Raw genomic sequence first — 27,720 nt, 5'->3', positions numbered from 1 at the left:
CGGTAGAGTGGTCCATAGTAAATGCAGTGTTGAATAAATCAGCACACTCATTAGAAGGAATTGTCACACCGTCTGGGGTCTTAAGGTTTATAGTACAAATATCACGTTTGTTTACAATATTCCAAAATTGCTTTGGGTTGTTAATTAATAAGAACGGTAAAGTTTCCGTGAAAAAGAAATTCTTCGCATTTTTTAATTCAGTCCTGTAATTAGCAGCTGCTAATTTATATGCATCCCATAGAAGGTCTGAGTTTTGGGCTTTGGCTGAACGAAACAAACGCTTTTTCTTGTTGGAGAGTCTTTTTAGATGCTTAGTAAACCAAGGGCTCTCCTTGCTAGATGTGATAGTTATGACGGGTATAAACCTTTTGATAAGAGCGACTACCTTCTCCTTGTATAAAATCCAATTTGTGTTGACTGTACGATTCGGGAATCCTTGCAAGTAATCGTCCAGGAATATAGAAAGTTCGCGATTAATACTATCGAAGTCGGCTCGCTTATAGTCCCTTATTTGTTTTGCATGCGTGCGGTGGTGAAAGACAGGCATGTTTACCAGGAAATGGAGAACGGAATGATCGCTTAAAGCAGGCAGATAAGATATGGGTGAAAAAAAGTCAGGCGAGGTGGTTAATATCAGGTCCATAATACTACTTGTTGTTAACGTAACTCTAGTTGGTTCGTTCACAAGCTGAGACAAATTAAAATCTGCACACATAGTCAGAAAATTGCTACATTCGGTTGAAAAAGGTGTGGGGCGAGGGTTCTGACCGGACCACTCGATATTCGGATAATTGAAATCACCAACTAGAATTATAGGCACATTTGGGAAGCGAACAACGATCTTATTCAGAGCGTCATGAATTTGATCGACAAACGCGGCATCGCATGACGGGGGGCGATAACAAACACCCATGATAAGCCTTTTAAAACCCAAGTCAATTTCTACAAAAAGCAGTTCTAAATTCGTAATGGAAAATATAGGGGCGGAAACCAATACCGGGTTTCGGGTAACAATACCGGGGTAAGGGCCGTATACCTCCTCCACTCCATTTGCTCTTTCTACTCGGTTGAGGGGAGTATTCCGCAATGGCTAGACATGCGGAAACCGATCTCAAGGATTTCCTGGAGTGGAGGCTCTAGTGGAGGAAGGAGTCAAAATACCACGGTAAGGGTCTGCTTACCCTTAGGAAAAAAACGGGAGTCGAAGTTCAGAGGCGAGAATATACGTCCAGTTCTTCTTTCGGAGCTCTAATTCATCAAATGCATGCCACCTTTTTTTTACCCCAGCCCACCTTATACTTGTGAAGGCAAATACTACAAGGCGTCCTTTGTTACACAAGCTGCAGTGAAACTGCGCAAGGGTCACCCTCAAGGAACTTTATTGCAGAGCTTGTATACTTGTGGGGCAGTGCCAGACGTGGCCCTTTGGCCAAAAGGAGGCCTTTTATTGGATTTTGCAGTATCTTCTCCAGCCGAGTGAACGAGGCCATCGCCGCAGCCTTAGTTTACATCCCCGTGTAATCGTGCGCAGTGGGCGCCTTGTCGGGACGGTCTGCTAAAGAATACCCGCAGCCAGATGAAGAAAATACCCCAGTACGATGGCGTCTGTTAATAGATTGTATTGGACGTCTCGAATATCCAGCGGTGTTCGTCGTCATCTTAACTATTTTCGTTCTATTTTAATACAAACCTAGAATGTATTTTACATGAGAAAACGTTGAACCGCGTCTTCTAGAGTCCGCTTTCTTAAATTATTTATTGTATGATGTAACAGGTGTCCGCTTCACGCGTTGAAGACAGCCGCCAGGGGAGGTGATGGTTTTCTTACTGCTCTTTGTCACTGAAACGAAAGAAAAAGAAAGGAAATGCGAGGGGTTTAACAAGCGCTTTCAAGTCACTTTTTGTACGGTAAAATTGAATGCTAAACGGGAAGCTAGCTTTGTATCACGTTGACTGCGGAGCGCCACGTTTAATTTGTAGGACAAAATGCTGAGGCGGATGGGGGAGGGCGCTGCGATCGCCAGAGTGAGCGGACGCACCTCACGCCGGCTTCGTCTTTATGACTATTTACACAGTACACAGTGCCACCGTTCGACGCAGTATCACCCCGGGTACCGCCGGACACCACCATCGATCAGGTCAAGTGAGAATTTATCGATTTATAAGTGTTCAACTAATTCCGGCGTGGCGGCCCCGCTAAGCCTAATCTAGGCTTAGCTCGAGTACGGCCCTTGGCGTGCCGGCGGCGGCCGCCAAGCCACGGAGATGACCACCACTACCGTCGAGATGGCTGCCATGGACACCGGCAGCATCCCAACCACCGAAGAAGATCCTCAAGTTTCAAATGTGCTTGTCGATTACAACACCGGGCGTACGACCATCGCCGTCCGAGGAACCGAGCTCTTATCGACGGACACCGATGGCTGGCAAGCCGCCAGCAGGCGTTTACGTCAACGAGCCTCCTCTACGGCCAACGGTGAGCCCATAGTCACCCGCGAGGAACCCACAACTAATCGCGCTGCATACGCGAACAGAATAGCTGCACGCATTAGCAAAGCGGCCCGCATGCCCCGTTCACTACCGAGAGAAGAGAACAACATTGTGTTGCGACCACGTGGCGGTCTCAACGTCGCCCGCACGGAAGCATCGACAATCATGGCGGCCGTTTTCGCTGCTGCAGGTACAACGCTACAGTAATCTCAAGAAGACACTATCTGCACCAACGCGGCTCACAATATCATCGTGGTGAGCACCCCAGATGAAGTCAGGGCTAACAGATACTCCAGCATACGGCGCCTCTGCGTAAGCGGACGGGAATACGAGGTGAGCGCCTACTTATCGGCACCAAATGGCACAGCTAAGGGCGTCATTCGTGGCGTTGCGCTAACGGACACGCACGAAGACCTGCAGGTGAACATTGTGAATGAGGCCAACCCACTGGCGCTAGACGCGCACAGAATTGGCAATACAACCACCGTAATCGTAGTGTTCGAAGGAACTAGAGTACAGAACTGCATTAAGTATGGCGCTATACTAGTCAAATGTAGTCTGTACCGCCAGCACTATGAAGTGTGCCGGTGCTGCGGCAAGATAAGCCATCGCACGGACGTATGCCCCTTCCCGGACGCCAAAGTATGCTACGCATGCAACGCGCCAAACCCAGGCCTGACCACGAAAAGGAATGTAAGCCACGCTGCAGGCTCGGTTACGGCCCCCATCCCACCGGTGCGGCGGGATACAAGAACCGTTACAAGATCCCATACGTCGTCACGCGCCGCCGCTGGGAGCGGAAGCACGTGGAGCAGCAGCAACCGCCATTAGGCCTAGCGGACTTCCCGCAGCTGGAGCCGCAAGCGCGGGAACACGCGCGCGCGCAAGCGCAGGTGCAAGCGCAAGCGCCAGCTGCGGGCAGACGCAGTCGCTCACGTCATAGCACCAGCAGCCGCCGACGCTCCGCCAGCCAACGCCGCAGCGCTTGTCGCAGCGCTAGTCGGAAAGGTCAAGCGGCGCGCTCGAAAGAGCGAATGGCGTGGGCCGACGTAGTCAAGCCGCAAGCTCCCAAGCAACTGGTCGCACCTAAGCAAGCGCCAGCAAAGCCTCAGCCAAGCCCACAGATGATTACCCATAGATAATCCTCCGACTTGTACAATCTTTCGCGATAAGCCACATTGCCTACGTCGCGGCATTCCATAATTGGAAAGCAGCCGAACGACAGAAGATTGACGCCATCATCCGCAGGACATACAAGGCAGCACTTGGACTATACGTGCACACCAATACGGACAGGCTTTTCGAACTTGGCGTCCACAACACGCTGGACGAAATAGCTGACGCCCAACGTACGGCGCAGTTTGAAAGATTGTCACAAACAAGAACGGGATGCTACAACCTACGACGACTCGGCCTCCGAAGACAGGAGATGCAGGACAACAAGGTCCCAACATCGCTCCCACAAGATCTGCTGCACAGCCTCCACGTACCTCCAGTTCCCCGGCACATGAACCCAGAACACAACCAGGAAAGGAGACTCGCAAGACCGAATACACTCACAGCAACACACGCCACGGATAAGGGCGCTTTCTACGTCGATGTAGCCCAATACCCGGACCGACCAAACGCGTACGTCGCAGTTGTAATAGCCGCCGTCTCTGGTGACGTATACACTGCGAGCAGCATCAAAGCCAGAAGCGCACACCACGCCGAAGAAATGGCCATTGCACTTGCAATCACCAATCCCAGATGCACCACTGTGCTTAGTGACTCGAAGACGGACGCTACAAACTGTGTCTCCCTCAGTGTTGTGAGGGTGTGCGGGGCCCTACCCCCCAGAACGACACCAGTGACTTTAAGATGGTTTCCGGCACACGTGGGTCCACTGGACTCACGCGATGGACACGGCAACCGCAATGAGGCGGCGGACCGGGCAGCGCACGCGCTCACCAGCCACGGCGCTTCTGAGAGTCCAAGCCCCCGATTTGCGACGCAAGTGCCCAAAGAAACGGAGCCACTCACTGCATATAGAGACATTCTCGAGTGGTACCGCATCAATCGCCGAACTTTCCCACCACCACACCCTAACCTAACTAGACAAGAAGCAGTGATTTATAGACAATTACAGACTTGTTCATTAATGACTCCAGTGGTAGCCAAACACATCTGCCCAGAGGTGTATGTTAGTGATATGTGTACACTATGCAACAGAGAGAGAGCCACCATGGCCCATATCCTATGGGATTGTGAAAATAACCCGCAAGAAGCCAGAAACACTACAATTCCGCCAAGATTCATGGACGCCACGAAGAATGGAAACCACGAAGACCAACTCCAGGCTGTCCAGCTGGCAATGGCTGTCCTCGAACGCCAACGGCCTGCAAGCGCCGCCTCCACGGAGGTTGTGTGAGCAGGCCTGGCAGGGGCTCAGCTATTGCGACGTACTAGCCGCGTCTTCGCAGCAGGCTCTAATAAAGGTTGTTTCTCTCTCTCTCTCTCTCTGAGGTGGATGAGAGATAATTTGCCTCGCCCTGTAAATTATCATCAGCCACTCGCCGCGGTAGCTCACTGGCTAAAGCGTTTTACTGCTGAGCAAGAGGACGCGGGTTAGATTCCTGGCCGCGGTGGCCGCTTTTTAATGGAGGCGAAAAGCAAAAACGCCCGTGTGTTCGAGATTTCGGCGCACGTTAAAGATCCCCGGGTGGTAAATATTAATCCGGAAACCTCCACTACGGCGCGCCTCATCGCCTGCGATGCGTCGGCGCGTTTAACCCCACAATCAATCAATCAATCAATCAATCAATCAATCAATCAATCAATCAATCAATCAATCAATCAATCAATCAATCAATCAATCAATCAATCAATCGATCAATCAATCAATCAATCAATCAATCAATCAATCAAATATGAGCCGCCCGGGAAGCAAAATAAACAGTTCCCTTACGTACTTACGCAGACATCTGCGGGTACCGAATACAAAAAGATAATAACGCCTGAAGGATGACCTCAGAAAGTCCTGTGTTGTCGTTAATAAACCATACTTAAGGCACTAGTGATTTGCGCATAATATCGTCTTGTTCAGCAGTTCTGGAGACTTGCAAAGAATGTCTTAGGAACTGTAATAAGAAAGCACAATCAAAAGGTTATAGATAAAAACAAATAAATTGAAAGCAAAGCTGAAGACACAAAAAGAAAGAACCACTTTAAGCCCAAATAACGAACTACCAACACAGGTGGGTGGATATAATAATCTTGAACAAGTTTTCAGAGTTACTTGAAGCTAGAATCAAAATCGGGAAAATAATGTGTCTTCGCTAACGGGCATTCAGCAAGCGCTACCATGTATTGACCAAGCGGCTACCGCTTTCACTAAAAAGAATGATATACAACCAATAAGTATTCCCGCTGGCGGAGGCGAAAAGCGACAACGCCCGCGTGGTGTCTTGATTTAGGCGCACGTTAAAGATTCAAGTTAATCCGGAGCCCTCCACTACGGCGCAGTTCATAGCCGAAGTGTAGCTTCGACGCGTAAAACACCGCAATTAACCAATCAATTACGGACTCTCGCTGATGACCTATGGGGCAGAGACTCGGGGGCTCGCTTATCACCTTGAAAGACAAGCTATGCCAACCCAAGTATTTATGGAAACAGGTACGATAGAAGTATTGCTTAATTGCACGAAGCGAGTGTCTTCGATTAGTGAACAAACGCGGGTTGTAGATTCCCCAGCCCAAGTTGAGGGAAAGAAGTGGGGACGGGGCCGAGCACGCAATGCGTATGTATAGGAGTGAACACAGGTGGATCACTCAGGTAACAGTGGGGCTATCGCGGTTGAAATTAGGGCAGACAAAAAACACTGTGGAGGGATTTGGCGGCAACGAATATAACCTAACGGAGCAGCGAATGAGCGGTTGCAAGTATACACTGAAAAGGCTGTTGACTTGCAAAGGATATTCATTGGCAGATGGTGCTGGCAATGATGATGAATATTCTGTCGGCGACGACCTCATTCGATTCTCTTAACCAACCAAACCCTTCGAGAGGGTTGGTTGCATTTGAAGCGTACATTTCATCCATCGCCTCCATCATTACAACTCCCGGGAAATGAAGGTCGAAATGACGACATCTTACTGCGCAGCGCAACGCCTTAGCCACTGAGTTACGTCTGCTGCTACTGCTGAGCACTCGAAAGCCTTCTCAAGAGAGACTACATGACAAGGTACGTGGAGGGACGGCGTCAATCCCCCCTCGTTGCCCTCAGCCCAGTATGCCCATCGTCGAGCGCGCAAAGAATGTCCATTTTAAGGCTTACATTTTTTACTATACAGTAATTGGCTGTTTTGTGGGGTTCGGAACAAATTTTCATGCGTGCTTTTCGTTCTGGAATGGTTTCTTGTGGTCCCACAAACTACCTGCGCTAATGTCTGGACCTTCTGTAATAGCGAACCGCAATCGTAGAGAAACCAGGTAAAAGCAGAAAGAAAGCAAAACACAAGGAATAAGACTCCCCTTCGCATTGTTGCAAAAGGAATCAAATAAAAGAAAAAAAAAACATTAATGGTAAAGCACTGTATGGGCCAAACACGGCTTTAATGAGAGGAAAGTGCAAAGAAAGACTTAGGATGCAGAAAAAGTTCCGCGCACTATCGCGAACGGTGCCGAATGCAGCAGAAATAAAACATAAAAAAAATTAGAGCCGTTACACTCAATGTGAAAGCTGTGTGAAGTGCAGAGCAGTGATTCGCCATAATGGGCTAACCGCCGATATCCGCTTACTACTACCACCCCATGCAATTCAATTTTCCCGCCTTCGCTGTGTATACCCCGCCCGTGCTGTAGGTCAACCGGCCAGGGTTGGTCCGCAGCGCCACAAACTAGCGGCGGTGAAAGATGTCAACGGGCGCGCGCGTTTTGAAAGGAGACTGCTACGAAGGCGTGGTATCGTCTGCCTTTCCTGACGTAGTTTGTTTGTCGTCGCTGCAGTAGTTTAAGCATATTAAGTTCTAAAAATACCTAAAACGGCTCGTGCGGCGTTCAAAATATTCCCAGTAACGCACTGCTTGCCCCACGCGGTGTAACATCCGGCTGCGGTGACGAGGCACAGAGTTTCAGTATCAGCGTGGCGTTTATACCAACAGTGGTCAAGAGAGGGCACCGCAGCCACTAAAAGGGCCTATAAAAAGATACTGGATGGAGTTTTCATCAATTTGGATGATTGATGCCTCGATTCGTGTTTTTTTAAATGCGAATGCATTTCTTAGTCGGGGGTTGTTGTGCTCCGTGGGCGTGCGCCCGCAGGTGTTATCTCTCCGCGCTCCTCCTCGCCCCTAGCAACAGCTGTGGCGCGCCTAGCAACTGGAGCAGGTGGTAGCTCGGGCGGGAGTAGCAGAGGGCAAGGGGAGGGGAGGAGCGCGCTCGCGCGTGTGAGGGCGCTCGCATCGCGGAGCTCGGGCGGAGTAGCGGAGAGTGAGTGGAGAGGAGGAGCGCGCTCGGGCGTGTGAGGGCGCTCGCATCGCGGAGCTCGGCGGGCTCTCTCTCCTCTCCGCGTACCCTCTCTCCGCTCGCTGGGCTCGGAATCTATATAATAGACAGATTTAGTTGGGCGTTCCGGACGTTAGCGTATTGCCGGGCGTAAAGCGGAGCGTACGCTCGTCGCAACGCGCCCATGGATAGTTTTAGTACAGCGTTTTTCGTAGCGTGCGCTAACGCTTGTGGCGCCACCTGTTGAACCCAACGCGAAGTACCCAAATTTAACCTTGCGGCGCCACCTGTTGAACCCAACGCGAAGTACCCAAATTTAACTTTTTTACGTGGCTAACCAAGGCAAACTGTAGCTGGACGGCGTTTCTTTTTTTTTTCAATGCCTTAACGCTGGTTTCGATTGTAAAAATCTTGCAAGTACGATAAAAAATACCCTCTTACCTTGATTCAGTATTAGGGAAAAATATGATACACCCGTCGCGATTGTTTTGCTCAACCGCGCGACGCCGAAGCTTTGAAGCAACACGCAGTGCTCGGGATACTCACTTTATTCAGCTCTGAAATATGGCAGGACCATGCGACAACTACAACTGAGCATGGCATGCGACGCTAATGCGACACGCAAAATGAAACAGCGGGTAGGCTGGCACGGCGGTTTAGTGCTACACTTCACCCGGGTGTAGCAACTCAATAAGATACACGATGCGTTCCTATTACTCACTTCCTCTTATTCGTGGAGTCCAACAACAAATCCTTCACGTTTTACACGGTAGCGCAACGTCCTCGGCTCGCACCCGAGGGCGCGACGACGGCGCAGGCGAAAATTCTTGAATTCCCTAAATGGAGGCCGCCGATCTGCACCAACACTGCGCGCATTCCACCGCCGCGACACGCACACAAACACCGCCGCCCGCTTCGGGAGCCATCCAGGTTGTCCTTGGTCGCTCATTTCTGGTCTGCACGCCTGTTGGAACTGAAACGTTGTCGCCTAACGAGAAAAACACGCGACGGTCCGCGTTTTCAGTCGGGGAACCTCCTGCCACGACCGGCCACCGACATCGCCGAGGCAGCAGCCATTTTGAAAGCAAGGGGCCTCCCAGCAGGTCCGCAGCGCCCCGCAAGCGCCCCGGAGCATACGCTCCCAGCCGTTGCGTGCGTAGCACCGCATCGCCGGGGCGTTTACGTAGCGTACTGCGCATGCGCAGTCGCGAGCCGCCCCGCCGGGGCGTACGCTCGTCCGGAGCGCGCGCCCAACTAAATCTAGACAGATTTAGTTGGGCGCGCGCTCCGGACGAGCGTACGCCCCGGCGGGGCGGCTCGCGACTGCGCATGCGCAGTACGCTACGTAAACGCCCCGGCGATGCGGTGCTACGCACGCAACGGCTGGGAGCGTACACGCTCCGGGGCGCTTGCGGGGCGCTGCGGACCTGCTGGGAGGCCCCTTGCTTTCAAAATGGCTACTGCCTCGGCGATGTCGGCGGCCGGTCGTGGCAGGAGGTTCCCCGACTGAAAACGTGGACTGTCGCGTGTTTTTCTCGTTTGGCGACAACGTTTCAGTTCCAACAGGCATGCAGACCAGAAATGAGCGACCAAGGACAACCTGGATGCCTCCCGAAGCGGGCGGCGGTGTTTGTGTGCGTGTCGCGGCGGTGGAATGCGCGCAGTGTTGGTGCAGATCGGCGGCCTCCATTTAGGGAATTCAAGAGTTTTCGCCTGCGCCGTCGTCGCGCCTTCGGGTGCGAGCCGAGGATGTTGCGCTACCGTGTGAAACGTGAAGGATTTGTAGTTGGACTCCACAAATAAGAGGAAGTGAGTAATAGGAACGCATCGTGTATCTGATTGAGTTGCTACACCCGGGTGAAGCGTATCACTAAACCGCCGTGCCAGCCTACCCGCTGTTTCATTTTGCGCGTCGCATTAGCGTCGCATGCCATGCTCAGTTGTATTTGTCGCATGGTCCTGCCATATTTCAGAGCTGAATAAAGTGAGTATCCCGAGTACTGCGTGTTGCTTCAAAACTTCGGCGTCGCGCGGTTGAGCAAAACAATCGCGACGGGTGTATCATATTTTTCCCTAATACTGAATCAAGGTAAGAGAACTTTTTATCGTACTTGCAAGATTTTTACAATCGAAACCAGCGTTAACGCATTGAAAAAAAAAAAAAAAAAAACGCCGTCCAGCTACAGTTTGCCGGCAATGGTCTAATTAGTGTCGCATGATGGCCGCCATGGGAGCAGTCATAGTTGATTTTACCCAACCGGACCAACCGTTTCCGCTCACTGAGTACCCAGAGTCACTGTTAATTATTTATAGTGACGCTGGCTAGTTAGTGAGCGGAAGCGGTTTGGCCGGTTGCGTCGAATCAAGACATACTGCTCTAATCAATGCAGACTGATCACTTGTACTTGCGAAACTACACCTACGAGGATTGCTGCACTGGATTGGAGCAGTATGTCTTGATTCGACGCAACCGGCCAAACCGCTTCCGCTCACTAACTAGCCAGCGTCACTATAAATAATTAACAGTGACTCTGGGTACTCAGTGAGCGGAAACGGTTGGTCCGTTTGGGTAAAATCAACTATGACTGCTCCCATGGCGGCCATCATGCGACACTAATTAGACCGTTGCCCAGTTTGCCTTGGTTAGCCACGTAAAAAAGTTAAATTTGGGTACTTCGCGTTGGGTTCAACAGGTGGCGCAGCAAGGTTAAATTTGGGTACTTCGCGTTAGGTTCAACAGGTGGCGCCACAAGCGTTAGCGCACGCTACGAAAAACGCTGTACTAAAACTATCCATGGGCGCGTCGCGACGAGCGTACGCTCCGCTTTACGCCCAGCAATACGCTAACGCCCGGAACGCCCAACTAAATCTGTCTAATCTGTCTAAATGCAGTTGAGCGCGCGCCTGGCGCCTTGATAGCGATTCTTCATTAAGTACGCCATTAATAATAATTACTCGCACCGCACTCATCGGTGCACCCAATGCATTCGCATTTCCGCACGATCCCCTTCGGGGAGGTGGGGGCATTTTTTCCTTCGTTTACACTATTTTGTCCTTATTTGTGATCTAGCAACGGCATCCTCCGTGGGAACGGCGCAGCGCATATAACGCATACACTTCGCATATAACGAACGTGTGCCTCTGTGGCTTGATGGGTTTGACTTAAACTCTTTTTCAAAGGTGATCTTTTCAAAGCCTCTGTTTGGGTGCGTGAGGCCACGTGAATACGGTGGCCAGATATCGTCATCCCGGACGACCCACAACGATAAGCCGAGCCCCGGCGCCAGAACCTGCGTTCGGCTGGGTAAAACCATGGAGATACAATCAGCTCCGCCAGGATTTTCAAGAACAAGACGCGATGAACACGTTAGTCATGGATGCTACACACTATGGTAAGGTTCCGCAATACCGATTTTCGGCTCAACTTCTTGACAAAGTTCTGAACATATTGCTGGGTTATTTTGAGCATTGCGTGACCATAAAGAATCCTAGAAGCTTCGGAACGCGTACCCAAGCCCCTTGTTGCTGAGAGCGCGTGTCGGAAGATGCCAGAGGGCATTGCAGGGAAGCTGCCCGAGGCCAATCTTCTGATTAACGGAAATCGTTCCTGGCAGGCAGCCAACTGAATCGCGTGTTTGGTGTCTCGACTAAGACCTCCTCCCTTTCTCTCTGACTTCGTGCCGCGTGTTCTACTCTATCAGGGGTGCAGGTCTCGTGTTGCGCTGATCTTTCTCCGTCGTGGGGTCACGCGTCGTCTCTGGAGAGACGACGGCCTGCTGCAACGCCCGGCCGTGGAATCCAGCATTCGTGCATTGAGCTCGGGTAGAAGTAACGGGCTTGCGCTGTATGGTTGGTACAAGATTATTCCAACCTCTCCAAAAACTGAACTCGAAATTTCGCCTTAACATTAAGAAGCCATGGTTCTTTCGAGACAAGCTTTGGGCTTCAGAAGTTTGTTTCAGAAGCATCACATCAACCAGCATCAATGTGCGCTGGGGTTCCGCTTCCGAAAAATCCGAGAGGCTTCAAACACCAAAGCACGGTCACCGTAGATATCGGATATAACGAACGAATTTGCAGTCCCGATACTACTTCGTTGTAACGAGGTTAGACTGTATAACAGTAGAAGCACAAATCGGCTCTAACGGCAATCTGGATCGCGCAAGAATACTAGATACAACAACGCGTCATTCTAGGGGTCGAACCCGCTATAAACGAGGTAATCCTGACGCCTCTCCTCATAGCATTTTAACCTAAATGGGCCGGAACATGAGACGTGAACTTACAACAGATCAAAGTTCGTTTGACAAAACAGGCCTGCGTTCTTATTTATTTGAAGAAGGATCTGATCTTCGTGTGGTGGGAATTTGCAACGAAAACCATCAACCCTGCTTCTCCAGTGCACTATGTAGACGCGCACCTCCGTAACCTTTGGGAGGCTTACACCAGCATAGAGGAGCGCTGGCGGAAACATAAACACCGACGCAACCTCCGCCTCAAACTACAAACCCTCCGTACAAAGATCGAAGCACACGCACTCACCTTAGCCAGGAACCAATGGAATAACATTTGCGTCGACATGCGTGGCCAGCTCTCCACTAAGAATGTTTGGCACATCCTCCGTGCCTTACTCGACCCGCGCTCTACTAAGACCCAATCTCGGAACCAAACCACTCAACTGATAGCGGACACTCAACTCTCACCCACTGCCCTATGCGATAGCCTCCGCTCCATTTACATCCCACCGCCCTCACCACACCCTGTTGGTTCCCCACGATACACAGACAACCCCAATCCACAGCTCGATGCCCATATCACCTTTGCAGAGATACATGCGGCGATCCAAGCCCTGAAATGTAATACCGCGCCAGGACATGACAACATCACAAACGCCCTATTACGACACCTAGATGAGGAGGCCCTCGAACACCTTGTGTAACTCTTTAACCAACACTGACTTAACCACACCCTCCCCTCCACCTGGAAACACTCCAACATCACCCTCATCCCCAAACCTGGAAAACGCCCCACCATACACAACTTTCGCCCTATCTCCCTCACCTCCTGCCTTGGCAAACTTCTCGAACACGTCCTGCAGAATCGTATTAATGCACACCTTCAACACACTCAAGCCTACCCCCCCCTAACATGATCGGCTTTCGATCCAACCTATCCACTCAAGACGCCTTATACAGTACCATCATGATTTCCACCAACACCCCCCGCAACAAGACCACACCTCTATTCTCTCACTGGACCTTCAAGAAGCATTTGACAATGTCTCACATCACAGCATCCTTCAAGCAGTTTCATCCCAAAACCTAGGCCTACACTTCTATCACTATATCTATAACTTTCTTACACAACGTACTGCTACCATCTGCTTTGGCCATGTCCAGTCTGATCTATTTTCCACATGCCAGACCACGGAACGCCACAAGGAGCGGTCCTCTCGCCTACGCTCTTTAACCTCGCCTTAATCCCACTTGCCCGCTCTCTCCTAACCATACCCACACTACGCCGCACACTGTACGCAGATGACACTGCCCTGTGGGTTCACTCTGGCTCCGACCAACACAGTGAAACAACACTCCAACGCGGCCTCAACCAAGTCTTAGACCACATCAAACCTTTGGCGCTCCAGTGCTCTCCACAAAAATTCGCTCTCCTAATTTTCACGCCCCCTTTGTAGCAAGCCCCTCCTAACCCCCGCATCCAACTTTTTATACACCCTGACCCAATACCCCACACACAGCAACTTAGAGTCTTAGGCCTCACCCTAACACACAACAGATCACCCGCACTCACCCTCCAGCACGTAAAGAAATACGTTACCCAAACCACGCATCTCATTAGACGGATTGCCAGCAAACATCACGGCATCACGGAGCAGGACCACCTCCATTTCGTACACAGTGTTCTACTCAACCGCATCTCACATCACCTACCATACCTTAACCTTACAACTACCCAACTGGACTCACTTGATGCCCTCCTCCGGAAGACGTATAGGCATGCACTCTGCTTCCCCCATACGCACCAACGCATCGCTTACTCAACCTCGGCATACACTGCACCATACGGGAGCACCTAGACGCCCACCGCGTCTCCCGACTCACGCGCCTCGCGTCCTCCCCTACAGGGCACTACATTCTCAACTCTATACACGTACTACCACCCACCATCCCAATCCACCCACTCCCCATTACACCTCACATCCGTAACAGCATCCGAATCCGCCCAATTCCTCGCCACATGCACCCAACTTTCCATGCAGCCTGCCGACTAGCACGAGCCAACGCCCACGCCAAACTATACCCACCATCACCACGCACACTATACACTGATGCCACCCCGTACCCTCACAAACCTGCACACTGTGCAGCTGTTGTTGGCCAACAGCGGCTACCGTCCTAACTAGCAACACAACGACGGCGGAGGAGGCGGCCATCGCCCTCGCACTCACCAAGCGTCCCACCCGCGAATTCGTCCTCTCTGACTCTCAGCAGGCCATCCGCAATTTTATTCGCGGTAACATCTCTCCCATGGCATTGAAAATTCTCTCCAAAAATCCTCCATCCGACATCGTGATCCTGATGTGACACCAGCCCATACAGGCGTAGGCGCTAATGAAGTGGTGCACGTACATGCTCGCGAACTAATTCACCGGGCCGCCATTTTCACTACGCCTACACGCGATGCCCCTGCAGGCAAGCCAACCTGCAGGCAAGCCTGCAATACAGAGATACTGCCCTGCACTACCGCCTTCTCCGCCACCGATACCCACCCCCGCCCCCACCTCTCTCCGGCCACACGCTGCGCATCCTACAAACATACACCCTCCTACACAGAACACAATTGATACACAGTCATCCACACCTCTTTATTGACCCTACCTGTCCAGCCTGCGCGGCACTCGACACTCACTACCATTCCCTCTGCGGATGCCCCGAAGACCCCTACCCCCCCCCCCCCCCCGTTCCCTCCCTTCACCTCTGGGAGCAGATGTTGCGATGTTGCGTGACCCGGGGAAGTCAGGCCAAGTCCTGACCACCTCCCGGGCCCTGGCGGTCACGGCGGCCCTGTGGGCCTCTTCCACCCCCTATACCTGATCCCGATGGACGAAAAAACGCGTTCCTTCCTTCCTTCGAGTGGTGGCTGTTTCGTCACGAACCAAAGTGTTTTTCGTTATAGCCGATATCGCGCGCAATGTCGTGGTTTCAGTTTCTTTATAAAAAGAAACAGTGACACTGAAATGTAGCGTGACAAACCTAAGTTCGTATTTAGTAGGCTATAGCCGATAATTCCTAATATAAGTGTTCGTTATAACGAGGTTCGACTGCACTCCTGTCGTGTAACAATATTTTAGATGCTTTATAACCACGTAAAAGAATTCCTGGAACCCCGTGTTTAGTGGTATTCAATAGTTTTACCGCTTTTCGCATATCTGCTTCGGGGCTGTCCCATGCGGGAGACTGCGACGATGAACCAATGCCCTCCGACGACGTCCGCTAGCTTCACGTGGTCCCGAGAGCACGCTGACGTTTCAGGGCCTGGGTGCGACGTTATCGCTTTGCACTGAGGCTTTGCGTGTTGTCCTTGCAGAAAAGATCAGGCTGAGAATTTACGCAGGGCGGCGAAACTGCAGAAGAGTCACCTTTCCGCGAACGGTGCGGCTGCACTTGAGCACGAGAGCACGGAGAATCTTTCCCAACTGTCCGTAGAACGAAGCGGTGTTGCGCTCTGTTGCAAATGGGGGTTCGCTTCCTTGCAACGAAGCCCTTCGATGGCAAATAGCTCGTGGTTATCTGTGCAAACTTTACTGTGTTTTCTCCTCCTCAGCTCTTATCGAAACGCTAACGCGATGGAACCACGCGCGTGTGTCCTCGTGGCTTGACCTTTATCTTTTGTACCGGAAGGGAGACTGGCGTAGACCAGCGTGGGACCTGCGTTTGTTTGCTGTAAGCGGCTGCCTGAACAGCATACAGACTAACGTACACAAACAGGATGGGATGGTTTCGAATGCTACAGATTGGACCATGTGGATTGCGAGTACCTCAATTTTTTGCTGAGTGTCAGTTTGTTGCCCGTCTATATCGTACACGTATGTATTGGTCTATTAACAAAGTACCCACCAGTATAAGATTGCAGTGCTAACCGAGAAAATTGCCCCACGGCTGCACAGAGGATTTCATAGCTGAGTTGTATTGGAAGAACGTGTTGCTAGGCGAGTTGGTGCATCTTGGTGAATAAACACAGGCTTTGCGCGACAAAGACAACACCCGTCCTTCTTGTGTGGGTTGTTGTTTTCGCGCAAAGCCCGTGTTTATTCACCTGAGTTGTATTGGGTCAGTTTTCTGTACATTTTTCGGTGCCTCACACAAAACACGCCTTGCGGTAAAGCCAACTGTATTCACCTGTTTTCGAAGCGCGAGACAATCGCGTGTGCGCGTTTGTTGGTTCTTTGTTTGTTTGCGTGCTCGCGTGCTCAGAGCTGCACATGCCTTCGAAACACGAGGTGTCCTATAGCGCGAAGTGTTGCACAACAAGCGCTGTCCCTCGGAAGTAGCGAAAGGCAACGGGGCAGTGGCGCAACGTGTAAGAGACAGATCGAAGCCATTCGAAAGCGCACGGGGGAAGCGGATCGCGAAGCCCATCGTATCAAGCGGCACGAGGACGAATCCTTTAGAGAATGCGAAGCGGAGCAAAACGTCTTAGGGTCGTTCAATCGCATATCAATGCTTTCGCACTCAGCACCGCTAAGAAGAGTTTAGGCGTCATTGGACCGTGGGCTGCTTGAGATTACACTACCCATGTTGTCGTAGTCAGTTATTTCATTAAAGGGCGTGGTTAACGTGTTTCGTGTCCTATGCATCTGGCATGCGATGCTACAGCGATCCCTTCCAACCGACCACCCAGCGTCGTTCGTGCATCAATTTGACATTATCCAATAATGTGCGCGCAGTTGCGAGCATGCCAGTCACTGCATATCATAGCGACAACAAACCTTGTGACCGTGGTTACTGAGGGACGATTGCTTTACGACTCAGCTGGTCATCCACATTCGCAGGGGGGGCGGCCTCGAATTTTTTACACGCGGCTGAGTTCTGCTTCGACGGTGAACGCCGCCAGCGTTATAAACGCCACAAAGGATGCATCGTACCGGGTTCACCAAGACTAATCAATTAGCGCATGTTTATCCAATACGAGGTTTTAGATGCGCGTGGTGCATGATTCGTGAGCCTCAACGCAGGCGCATACTATCCAATGCCGCGCGGTATCACTCCACGCTAAGACTCTCCCACACCAACTTATCCAAGGTTTCTGAGGGAGCGTTTAGATACCGGCGGTTTCACATTATTTGTGGTTGATAAAACCAGCGACGACACCCTCCCTTTTGGACATCCCGGCTCTGCTTCTGCTATCGGCGAGTTCCACTGCCGACGCGGGCGCCCTGTAGGTTGGCATAACCTAACACGCGGCCATAACATAAAATATAGTTGATGTGTCGTGGGTTCATTCACAGAGTATAGACGGATAATTAAATACACCGTACTTTTGCGATTCTAAGCACCCCCGATTCTACGAACCCTCCCGTATTTTCGCGGACAAAAATTCCACGAAAAGTTTGTGTGCGAATCTGAGCACCCCCTTATCTATAAAGCAACAATCGCGAGGTGTATTTCAGACGCGTGGAAGCGGGCCCGAGATGACGTTGTGGCTTTTCAACTACAAACCACTTCAGCGGAACAGAAGACGACCTTCTGGGGGTACTAAGAGCGGTGACCCAAGCGGCACAATGGACTCGAATGGACTCGTGAGGGTGGCTGAAAACCATACGTAAGCATGGGCCACTGTCTGTGCGGATTTTTTTAAATGTTTGCTAAATAAAACTCATTGCGCCCGTCTCGTCGAGATAGGCCGCGAGAAAAAATGGTCGGGGGGGGGGGGGGGAGGTGATCTAGGTTTTTTGAATCTATGCACCCCCTCACTTTGGACATCACGATCATGGAAAAAAGGGTATGATTAGAATCGAGTAAATACGGTGATCAGAGTGTTATCACCACAAGACCTTTGAGGCGTTTTCTTGATATATAGGTGAGCTGGGAAAATTAGACGCATTTCTATTGTTTGAAACTATAACGCCCCAAGGTTCCAAACTCACGGCGCGTAATGCGCTTATTTGAAGCTCTACCGAATGAAACAAGCGCACTGCCTGGAGAGCAGCACGAACACGTGCAACTACCCCAACAACCCTACGGCATATCGGACGGATAACATGCAGCAGTAGGGAACATAATTCCTGGGGATGTTTCCGGGAGATCCAGTCCCACTGAATATGGCATTTCCTGTTCAACCCAGCTGAAGGATACAAATGACACTCTAAATACAGAAATAAGGGCAATGAGATTCACTACACTCAGGTAATCACCCGGTAAATGACACCGTAACGACATAACAAATATTATCCGCACTGAAGCTTGAAACGAAATCCTCGAAAACGAAAACTCAATCCAATCAGCTTTAAGCCATTGGAGCCGAATAGCAAGCTCGTTTTGCGGCGCCTTATGTGTTTTTCATCGTTGCTATGAGTGGCGGAGTGGGTCAGGGAACAAACGCGTGTTAAGGACATAATCGTGGTAGTTAAGAAGAAGAAATGGGCGTGGGGAGGGCGTGTAATGCGAAGGCAAGATAACCGTTGGTCATTAAGGGTACCAGAGTGGATCCCTAGAGAAGGCAAGCGTGGCAGGGGGCGGCAGAAAGTTAGATGGGCAGATGAGATCAACACGTTTGCCGGGATAAATCAGCCGCAGTTAGCACAGGACCGGGATAATTGGATATCTATGGGAGAGGCCTTTGCCCTGCAGTGGTCGTAGACAGGCTGATTATGTTGATGTGTGACGTCAGAGCATCTGGATGACGTCAGAGTGAGGCTAAGAGCCGTGGCTCCTGTTGCTTCATTATTCAGATCAGATAGCTGGTATGACTCGATCCCTCGCCCGTATTCCACTCTTACAATCATGCCCCGGAAAACACTAGCGAAAATAGTTCTGCCGAGCTAAACAAATTAACCTATCGTAACATCCTTCACTTGTCTGGAAAACAGGAGGTTTACCTGAGCCACGCAATAAGATCTGTGTCAATTCATTACTTGTCTTAGTTTTCTTACTACCGGAGTAAAGAATCGCACAAAGAAATGTCAGCACTCACAGAATTTCTACGGGGATGAGAACGCAGGCGATGGGGACCTTGTTCGTGCCTTCCTTGTCGTAGACGTACACTGCGACGTCCACTTTCACCTGCAAAAAATGGCGTAGGTAACAAAAAAAAAAAATACCCCCCCCCCCCCTTCGTACAAGCGCCGTCATAGTTCAGCGTGGACGAGTATTAAATAATTTGAATCGCCATAGACGAGAGCGTTTTGTAGCTGATCATAATGAAGGGTGAGGTAAGTTTATTTTCAGATAAAAGCAAATTATCTTCCAAATGCATTCCCCAACAACAGATAAAGCAAGATTCGTGGTAAAGCTAAACATAAGCGCCAACAGGAGTTATGCAGTAGAATAATTAAGGTCGGTTGTACCGAACTCTTCCGTACTACATTCTTTGCAACGAACTTAGGAAATGTCTTTTACACACTCCACTACACACATACATTCGTATGGGAATTTGAGGAAGCCGCTGTGGATATGAACAGCCGAAACTCCCCATACAGTCTAACCTCGTTATAAAGAAGTAGCATCGGGACAGCAAATTAGTTCGTTATATCCGATATTCGTCGCAAGAGTGGAGGTAAAAATCGGCTCTAACCAATCGAAAATCTGGCTCGCGCACGAATAAATTATAAAAAAATGCATTTTTTAAGGCTTCGAATCCACTATAAACAAGGTAACCCTTACCGTTCTCTTTGCATTTCAGTCTCAATGAACTGGAACACGAGTACGTGAAATTACAACAGAACTAAGTTCACTTGATAAAACAGGCCTGCGTCCTTATTTATTTAATGAAGGATGTGATCTTCGTCTGCTGGCTACTCGCAGAACCGATTGGGATGAAGTTTTCCACACTGTCCACGAACAAAAGGGCCTTTATACTACTGCAGTTTCGCGCGGCAGTTTTTTTCTTCATCTACCTTTCCAGACTCCTGGTCAAATATTTCTCCGTTATATCCGATATTGCCCGCGGCTCTCACGGTTAAAGTTTCGTTATAAAAGTACAAGAATCATTGAAATAAAGCGTTACCAACCAAACTTTGTATTTAGTTCGATATAACCAATGATTCGCTATATCCGTATTCATTATAACTAGGTTCAACTATGCCAGCACCAGGCATATTGGAAATCATCGGAGTGAAAAGAACGCTCCAAAAATTAAAACACTTGTGCCCGCCATAGTATTATAGGCAGAGGCTGCATAGAACCCAATTTAAACACCACGTGGTTCAGGCGGCAAAAGAAATATACGTCATGGGCCGGGAAGTGAATTTCAGAGAAGTCGCTTTCTTAAGGCGGACACTTGACCGACTTATCTACAACAAAGAGGTAAGGCGACGACTGCTGCGGAAGTTGCGAAGGTGACATAGATGCACGCGTCGTCACCCTAGCATGCTCAACGTCGCGTACCTTGGGGAAGAAGGGTTTGACTTGGAACGCGCCCGTGTGCTGGTACAGGTGACCCTGGCGCAGGCCCCGTTCTGCCTGGCTGCACTTGACGTCGTCATCCACGGACGCCGTCGAGTTGCAGATGTTCACCTCGCGACCGTAAGGCACCATGACCTTCTCGAAAAGGCCGTAGATCCTCCGGAAGACGCCTCTTGTGGCGTTCTGCACGCCTGTTGTGAAAGAGAGGTTACAAGGTCGGTTGTCTCCGCGTCGAATGCTCAACTGAAAATAGAATAATTGAGGAAGCCAATCACTGCCAGCGGTGCTACCGGCGCAAACTATGCATTCTCTTAATGAAAAATTAAAGCCGTTACACACAATGTGAAAGCTGCCGGAAGTGCAGAGCAGGGATTCGCCATAATGGGCTGTATACAGTGCCGTTATCCGCTCACTGCAACTACCCAACTCATTTCAAATTTGCCGCCTTCGCAGTGCTCGCGCGCCCCCTTCCTGAAACTGCGGCAGCGGGAGTTCTGTTCTTTTCGTGCTTGCTTTTCCTCCCGCATGTGCCGGCGTTGCACTGCCACTTTTTTGCGTAATTACTTCCGTAAAAACCAACCCAACGAGCGATCCCAACTAAATGAACGCGGGCGCTGCCGGTTAATTACGTGTATTTTGCCTCGAATGTAGCTACAGTTTTTCTTGGCGCTAAACAACGGGGAGATGTATGACAAGCGCCAGCGGTTTACGAGTTTCGAACGATTATGACTATATAAACCGCTTAGCTTTCGAAGCCCGTGGGTTACGCCGCGACGGCGGAACGCCGTGTGGCTCGACTTGGGTCAATTGAATGAGCTACGACAAGGCGAGCCCCTAAAGTGCTCTGCACTTAATAGACAGGCACATTAAGTACACAGGGTATACAGGCCATTAGGGTCTGGTCTTTGGAACCAAGGGAACATCTGACCTGCGCCGGAGTCAATAAATCCCAAAGACATTACGAACAGCGGATAATCGCTTAGATATTCGGCACGTAGATGTTCCGAAATGTGGCCAAGTGATTGACCCAGGAAGCGGTCACGCATAGTAACCCTGTGCATGGTCTTCATTGCCGTTCGAATTTGACTGCGAGTTAACAACTGTGTTAGCGCGGTTTCCTTCCACGGCAGTTTATACCATGCTCTGGATCTCTTGGTAGTTTATTTCTGTACGGGACGCCTAGCATGGTGAAGGGCCTTCCACGACACAGACCGGGTCATGCCAGAAATGCGAGGCTGGCCCGTTTGTCCTTGTGGACCCCTTCGACTCGCGTGACATGCGAGCCGGGAAGGTGTACGTACGGAACTGCATCTCAAGTTTGGCCTCCGTGTTCCGGTAGAGTGGGCACACGTCGGCGTCTCCGCATCCTTCGAGCCGAGCTGTGGCGTGCTGCCCGGGGTCTCCCTTCGCCCACGTACCTGCGCAGTGCCGCAGAAGGTCACTTCACAACGACAGAAAGGAATAATAAAGTGCAAGAGGGAGAAAGCGATACAGTAGAAGCTCGTGAATTCGAACTCGGTTAATTCGAATTTCCGGTTAATTCGAACTCACGCCCTGGTCCAAGCAAAACCCTGTACATTTCTATGGGGGAAAACGCCCGATAATTTGAACGCGTCCGTTAATTTGAACGGAGATCTCCTGGTTTCCATCGCTCCTCGCAGGAGAAGTCGGCCCAGAGTGATTACAGTGTGTTGCGAATCCAAACCAAACCAAACTCACTAGAGATGCAAAACAATGAAACAAAAACAACAGCGTGGGGCGCACGCTACGCTCCTGCAACAGCTTGTTTTGCTTCTACAGAGGGCGCCGCGCCCCCGGCGCCAGTGCTCCGGCGCACGGCGTTGTTATTTACGAAACTTTATTTACGAAATCACCCACCACAAACGTGTAGTAGTGCCTAATTCGCGATAACGAGTCCAGAGGTCGCTTCTTCAGGTTCTGCCCGCGCAGTGTGGCGCGATTTCCATTCATTCTAGCGCCCGCCCGCTAATTCGAACTCCGCTTATTTCGAACAATTTTATGGTCCCCTTCGAGTCCGAATTAACGAGCCGTTACTGTATGACAAAAGGGTGGGAGAAGTAGAATAAGAACGTAAACGAGAGCGTGAACATTTCACACATATACTTGCGGGGGGCATGAAAACAAAATGCAACTTTACTTACTCTTGAAGGTAACGTGCGCTTGTTGTGATCACAGAGACGAACAGAGGAAAAAAATAACGTACACTTTTACGAGAGGACTCCTTCTCGCCTTCTCGTGCTTTATTCCAGTCGCGTCGTCTTCTCGTGAAAGAGTACGTTGTTTTTTTCCTGTGTCCGTCGCTCTGATCATCAAGCTTTACTGAACTTTACTTACTTTGGAAGAACGAGCTTTCGTCCACCTCTTCAGCTCAATTCCAGTCCCGACTAAAACAACTTCGCAGCAAGAAATATAGGATATAAATAGTAAAGAAATCAAAAAAGATGCGCCAATGCACTCCGTGCAGACGGTCAACCAGCGAAGCTGTGCCTCCACTCCTTCCCGCCGTTGTTGTTTGAGCCGTGTTTCACGCAGTAGAGGCATCCTCTTTTCACCTGCACTGGTGCAGATTTATGCAGTGTCCTGCAGACCCGTGCAGAGTGCTATTGGAGCTATCAGTTAGTAAAAAAAGTGAACATTTGCTGCACTGCTTGCACCAGTGGAGCCAGTGCAAATAAAAAAAATATCTCGGGTCATCTCCACTAACGTGAAACCTGGGGAGGGGCGAAGCATGCAGTGTATAAGTGTATTCTTGGCGCACTTGTGTAATCGTCAATGGAGATGAAACCGTTGGAGGGTAGAGGTATACAACTATGCTGTAAAGTCTCTTTGAAGCACGGAGCACTCTAGCGCAAGGCGTAAACGAGTGTCTCGGTGTTCTTTTTTTTTAGTACACGTTGCGTTCTTGCGCGAGGTGTAAACGAGTTTCCCGGTGTTTTTGCACCGTGACTACACGAGACGACGATTACGACGATGACGGCGACAGAAGACGCCAACAGGCCCACCCTTAAGGGGCTTCACCCCTGAAGAAATTGCCTCGATTAGTTCGCTGCGCGCTCGCTTTGTTCTGAGAGAGACTCTTCGCTCCTTCCGATGCTCGTTTCCCACTTACCAGTCTCGGTCGATTCGAGAGTTTAGCTACGTCATCTATCTTTCGCCCTACTTCTAACTCCTCTCAGACGTGGTTTTTTAGCGCATGCGCATGGCGTTGCGCCGGACGAGCTTTCTGCTTACACGAAACCGCCGCATTTGTCTTCCATCCGTAGCCATATAAAGCTTCCCTTTAAAACTTTCGAGTTTCGCGCTACACGACTTCAGCGGTGACGTAATAGAGGTGAGGCTGAAAACCAAGTCATCAGTGAGCCAACTGCGCGTTACCATTGAAGTGGCACGACCAAATGGATATAGTGGCACCGCTGCAATCGCAAAGACATGTCTCCCAGGGTATTGGATGGCAGCCGCCAATGCAACAAAGTTCTGTGACGTCACACAAACCCGGAGAGAAAGTTTTTGAGCCGCCGCTGCTTAAACCGTTTCTCTTAATATCTGGATTGTCGGTTCGAAGTTTGCGATGAAATTGCCGTCATTGTTCTTGGGACAAATCAGTCTTTCTAATGAACCACCCTTCTCACCGTGGTTTGATTGATTGATCGATTGATTGTAGGGTTTAACGCACCGACGCAACGCAGACGACGAGGCGCGCCGTAGTGCAGGGCTCCGGATTAATTTTGAGCACCTGGGGATATTTAACGTGCGCCGAAATCTCATACACAAGGGTGTTTTTGCTTTTCGCCTCCGTCAGAAAAGCGGCCGCCGCGGCCGGGAATCGAACCCGCGTCCTCGTGCTCAGCAGCACTACGCCTTAGCCACTGAGCCACCGCACGGTGGGTGTGCACTGGCGCGATCGGGGAAGGTCGCGAGTGCAATTACCGACAGAGGCGGCGGTAGTTCTCAAAGGGGCCAAAAGCAAACACCCGTGTGTCGAGGTTTAGGAGAACGTTATGATCATTTGAAGTGGTCAAAATTATACAACACCGAAGCCCTCCCCTGCGACACGTGTAATGGTCCAGAGCTAGCTTCAGTGTGTAAAGCCACATTACTTTTTGTACCCGGTCACTGGTGTACCGCAGGGAAGGCTCCTGGGCGCAGTTTGCCTCTTTTTGCTGCTCTTTGCTTTGCTTTTGAGAGCCTCTTCAAAAACTTAACACGAAGGAAATCTCTGCCGATATTATTTTTCTCTCAAGATCTAAGAGCCCGGCTAACCTCAACTTCCTAATTTACTAAACCTTGAATGGTCTTGGCGATTCTGAGACAAACGCTTTTAGTATTTTTTCGTGCCTGGAGGAACATAGGAAGGTGTAGCGTCTCGTCGCAGCATATTTCTGTTTTGCTTTTGTTGCGATTCTTTAAAGGGGCTTCTTTGAGGCCATTGCTGCGACTGAAAAGAAGCCGGCCAGTGGGCGATAATGCTTGAGTGACGTCACCCAAGCACGAATACATCTCCCGGACTCGAAAGAACGCCATAAAATAGAAGAAGACGTCTTGGGCGAGTTTGCAAGTCATCTGAATTGCGTAAAGCTGTAACAGTTGGTTCGGCTGTTCCGAGGTCACTCAATCGAAGGACGGGACGCGCTTACTGATTACGTTATAAAATATTTGATGTGATAAAAATGGCGAAAACGGTGCTAAAATGTTGAAACAAGTAATTTAGGTATCAGGACGGTCAATTTGTGTTTTTTTTTTTCGTAGGCATTCTTTAATACCAAGAGGAAGGGTCATGTTCGGTGGAAGAGGCAAGTACGGAAGGCAAGACAGGTACCATACGCAATGTAGTTTGCATGACTACCAGCAAAACAAACGATTCGTCTACCCTGTTTCGTTCTCTTCTTTCAGGGCTGATCACGTGTGAAAAGACAAATATCGTACGAATAAAAAACATATTGTTTCTTAAAGTTCTGGAGATAATATTTCCCTGTAACACCGTCGTGCATATGCCTCAAAACAAAACGTGGTATATGCTCTGCCAATGACTATCACCTTTTTTTGTCCCATTAATTATCGTTCCAGACATTTTGTCAACCAAACGCACTCATCTCGTATTAGCGAGCAAAAACGCCCCAGCGTTGACATTTCGGCGCACGTTAAACATCACCAGGTAGCCTGAACGGTCATAGCCATGGCACGTCAGTCCTGAATTTTGGCTTAATATAATAAATTTGATAGGCTTACAGTTGCGGAATGGCCGAAAGTCCCCGGGCGCCACTTCGGGTGCGTCTTGTGCCCAGCAGACGACCAGGAGGGCGGCCGAAGCCCAGAGGATGTGGCGTGTCGTCAGCATGCCTATACTGTGGCGGTGTTCACTTTCGGGGCTCGGACGACGCTCTCCGACGTACGGCACTCGGGCGGAGTCGTCGCACACTGGCACACTGAACGGGCGGCCCAGTCCGAACGAGGTGGATATGTGGGCCTGCTTATCGTCTCCGCTGCTACGCGAGGAGGCGGAGGAGGGGGAGGGGAGGAGGGGAGGCCCGGCGGGAGCGGGGCTGGTGTAAACGCGAGAGTGCGTCGACGTCGCTCGCGGGCCCCGCGCGAGAGGCCCGCGATGGCAGCCGAAACTGGAGAGCGACAAGCCGAAACGGGACACCGAGGTTCAAGGTTCGCATCTGCGTCGCCGGCGCTGCCGTGTCCTGCCTCGGGATCTCCTTCGCGCGTACGCTGAGGCACGGGCTTCTTTCCACACCACGCTGCCAGCGTGTTGTGGCGTAATAGAGAACGCGCCGGAGGAAGAGCTTCAGGCTACATCCTACAGCCCTGCTGGAAACAAAATACTTTTCTCTGGAATGAGCGTGGCTGCTCCTTTGTTCTGGCGTCATGATTCAGACCAATTGTCCCTAAGATATTGCAGATGAATATCAGAGGGGAGTGGTTACGATGCATGCAATATAAACTCAATAAAGCAACTTGTTTGCTATACGAAGGCACATTCACCTTATCATACAATGTTAGCTAAGACGCCGTGGAAAAGTTGGTTACCGGATTGATTGATTGTAGGGTTTAACGCGTCGATGAAACGGAGGCGATGAAGCGCGCCGTAGTGGAGTGCTCCGGATTAATTTTGACCACCTGGGGATCTTTAACGTGCGCCTAAATCTCGTTCACGCGAGCGTTTTTGCTTTTCACCTACATCAGAAAAGCAGCCTCCGCGGCCGGGAATCGAACCCGAATCCTTGTGCTCAGCAGCACGACGCCTGAGCCACTGCGGCGTGTAGATGGCTATCAGTAATCGATACAATTTCGGCAGGAAGGTGGTTCCAGCCACGTGATTTACGGGGTACAAAGGATTGAGCGAACGTTTCAATATTACATGTATCGAAAGCGATTTTATGTGCGTGATCAATGCAATGAGAAATTTATGGAGAGGAAATTAATTCATCTCGCAGTGCATCATGATGGTACAGTCTGTGGAATGAGTTCAGGCGAGAAATCTTGCGACGAGCAACACAAGGGTAGGTCGAGGCTTGCTTGTTATGCTTGCAGCTTGCTGTACGATTGTAGTGAGAGGTAATGAAACGGGAAGACTTATTCTGAACCATTTCAAGGCGGTAAATTAGTTTGTCATGACTCGGGTCTCACATTGATGACGCAGAGTCTAAGTGAGAGAGAACTGTGATGTTTTGTGCAGTAATAGCTTTAGTGAAAATGGCGCTTTAAGGAAACTTTGACGGAAGCATCCTAAGATTGGGTTATCGTTTTGGCAATGTATTCTGCGTGAGGATGCCATGATAAGTTAGAGGCGATGTGGAAAGGTAGATATTTGTAAGAATAGGCGGTAGAAGCAAACAGGATGATGAGCAGGAATCCGTGTCGAGAACAGCAGGCAGCAACGTCAGCAAGGACTACGTCAAGACGTGCTGCAATTCCCTACGTCCCACGCATCGGTGGAGCCCTGGCACACATGTTTGAAAAACGAGTTTTGCGCCTCGAGAACATGCCCACTAGCAAGCTACGTTCTGACCTCGTTAACGTGAAAGACCCTCTTACATGGTTCAAGTTTCCAGATGTTGTTTACAAGACCCCGTGCGCAGA

The 27,720-nt window shown here is 50.3% G+C and overlaps 1 protein-coding gene across 1 annotated transcript; it reads right to left on the bottom strand.

Annotated features, from left to right (window-relative positions):
* Positions 1 to 1,659: 1,659 nt before the first annotated feature.
* On the bottom strand, positions 1,660 to 26,097 carry LOC144149409 (uncharacterized). The gene is made up of 5 exons (XM_077680970.1): positions 25,864 to 26,097; positions 21,918 to 22,034; positions 20,599 to 20,807; positions 19,187 to 19,275; positions 1,660 to 1,840 (listed from the first exon to the last, which is right to left on the bottom strand). The coding sequence occupies exons 1-5, from the start codon at positions 25,970 to 25,972 to the stop codon at positions 1,825 to 1,827; spliced, it is 540 nt and encodes a 179-aa protein (XP_077537096.1). The 5' UTR covers positions 25,973 to 26,097; the 3' UTR covers positions 1,660 to 1,824.
* Positions 26,098 to 27,720: the final 1,623 nt, after the last annotated feature.

Source organism: Haemaphysalis longicornis, unplaced genomic scaffold, assembly GCF_048455015.1.
Source record: "Haemaphysalis longicornis isolate Haplotype H1 unplaced genomic scaffold, Haemaphysalis longicornis Haplotype H1 scaffold_8, whole genome shotgun sequence".
NCBI classification, from domain to species: Eukaryota; Metazoa; Arthropoda; class Arachnida; order Ixodida; family Ixodidae; genus Haemaphysalis; species Haemaphysalis longicornis.
This window is presented reverse-complemented; position numbering and strand designations above follow the sequence as displayed.

Bases quoted from the DNA above. Each gene is read 5' to 3' on its own strand.
- LOC144149409 (XM_077680970.1), bottom strand. From the start codon at position 25,972: ATGCTGACGACACGCCACATCCTCTGGGCTTCGGCCGCCCTCCTGGTC. The intron at 20,808-21,917 runs GTACGTACACCT...CTTTCACAACAG, and splicing joins CAAACTTGAGATGCAGTTCC to GCGTGCAGAACGCCACAAGA. The intron at 19,276-20,598 runs GTACGCGACGTT...CATTTTTTGCAG, and splicing joins TCAAACCCTTCTTCCCCAAG to GTGAAAGTGGACGTCGCAGT.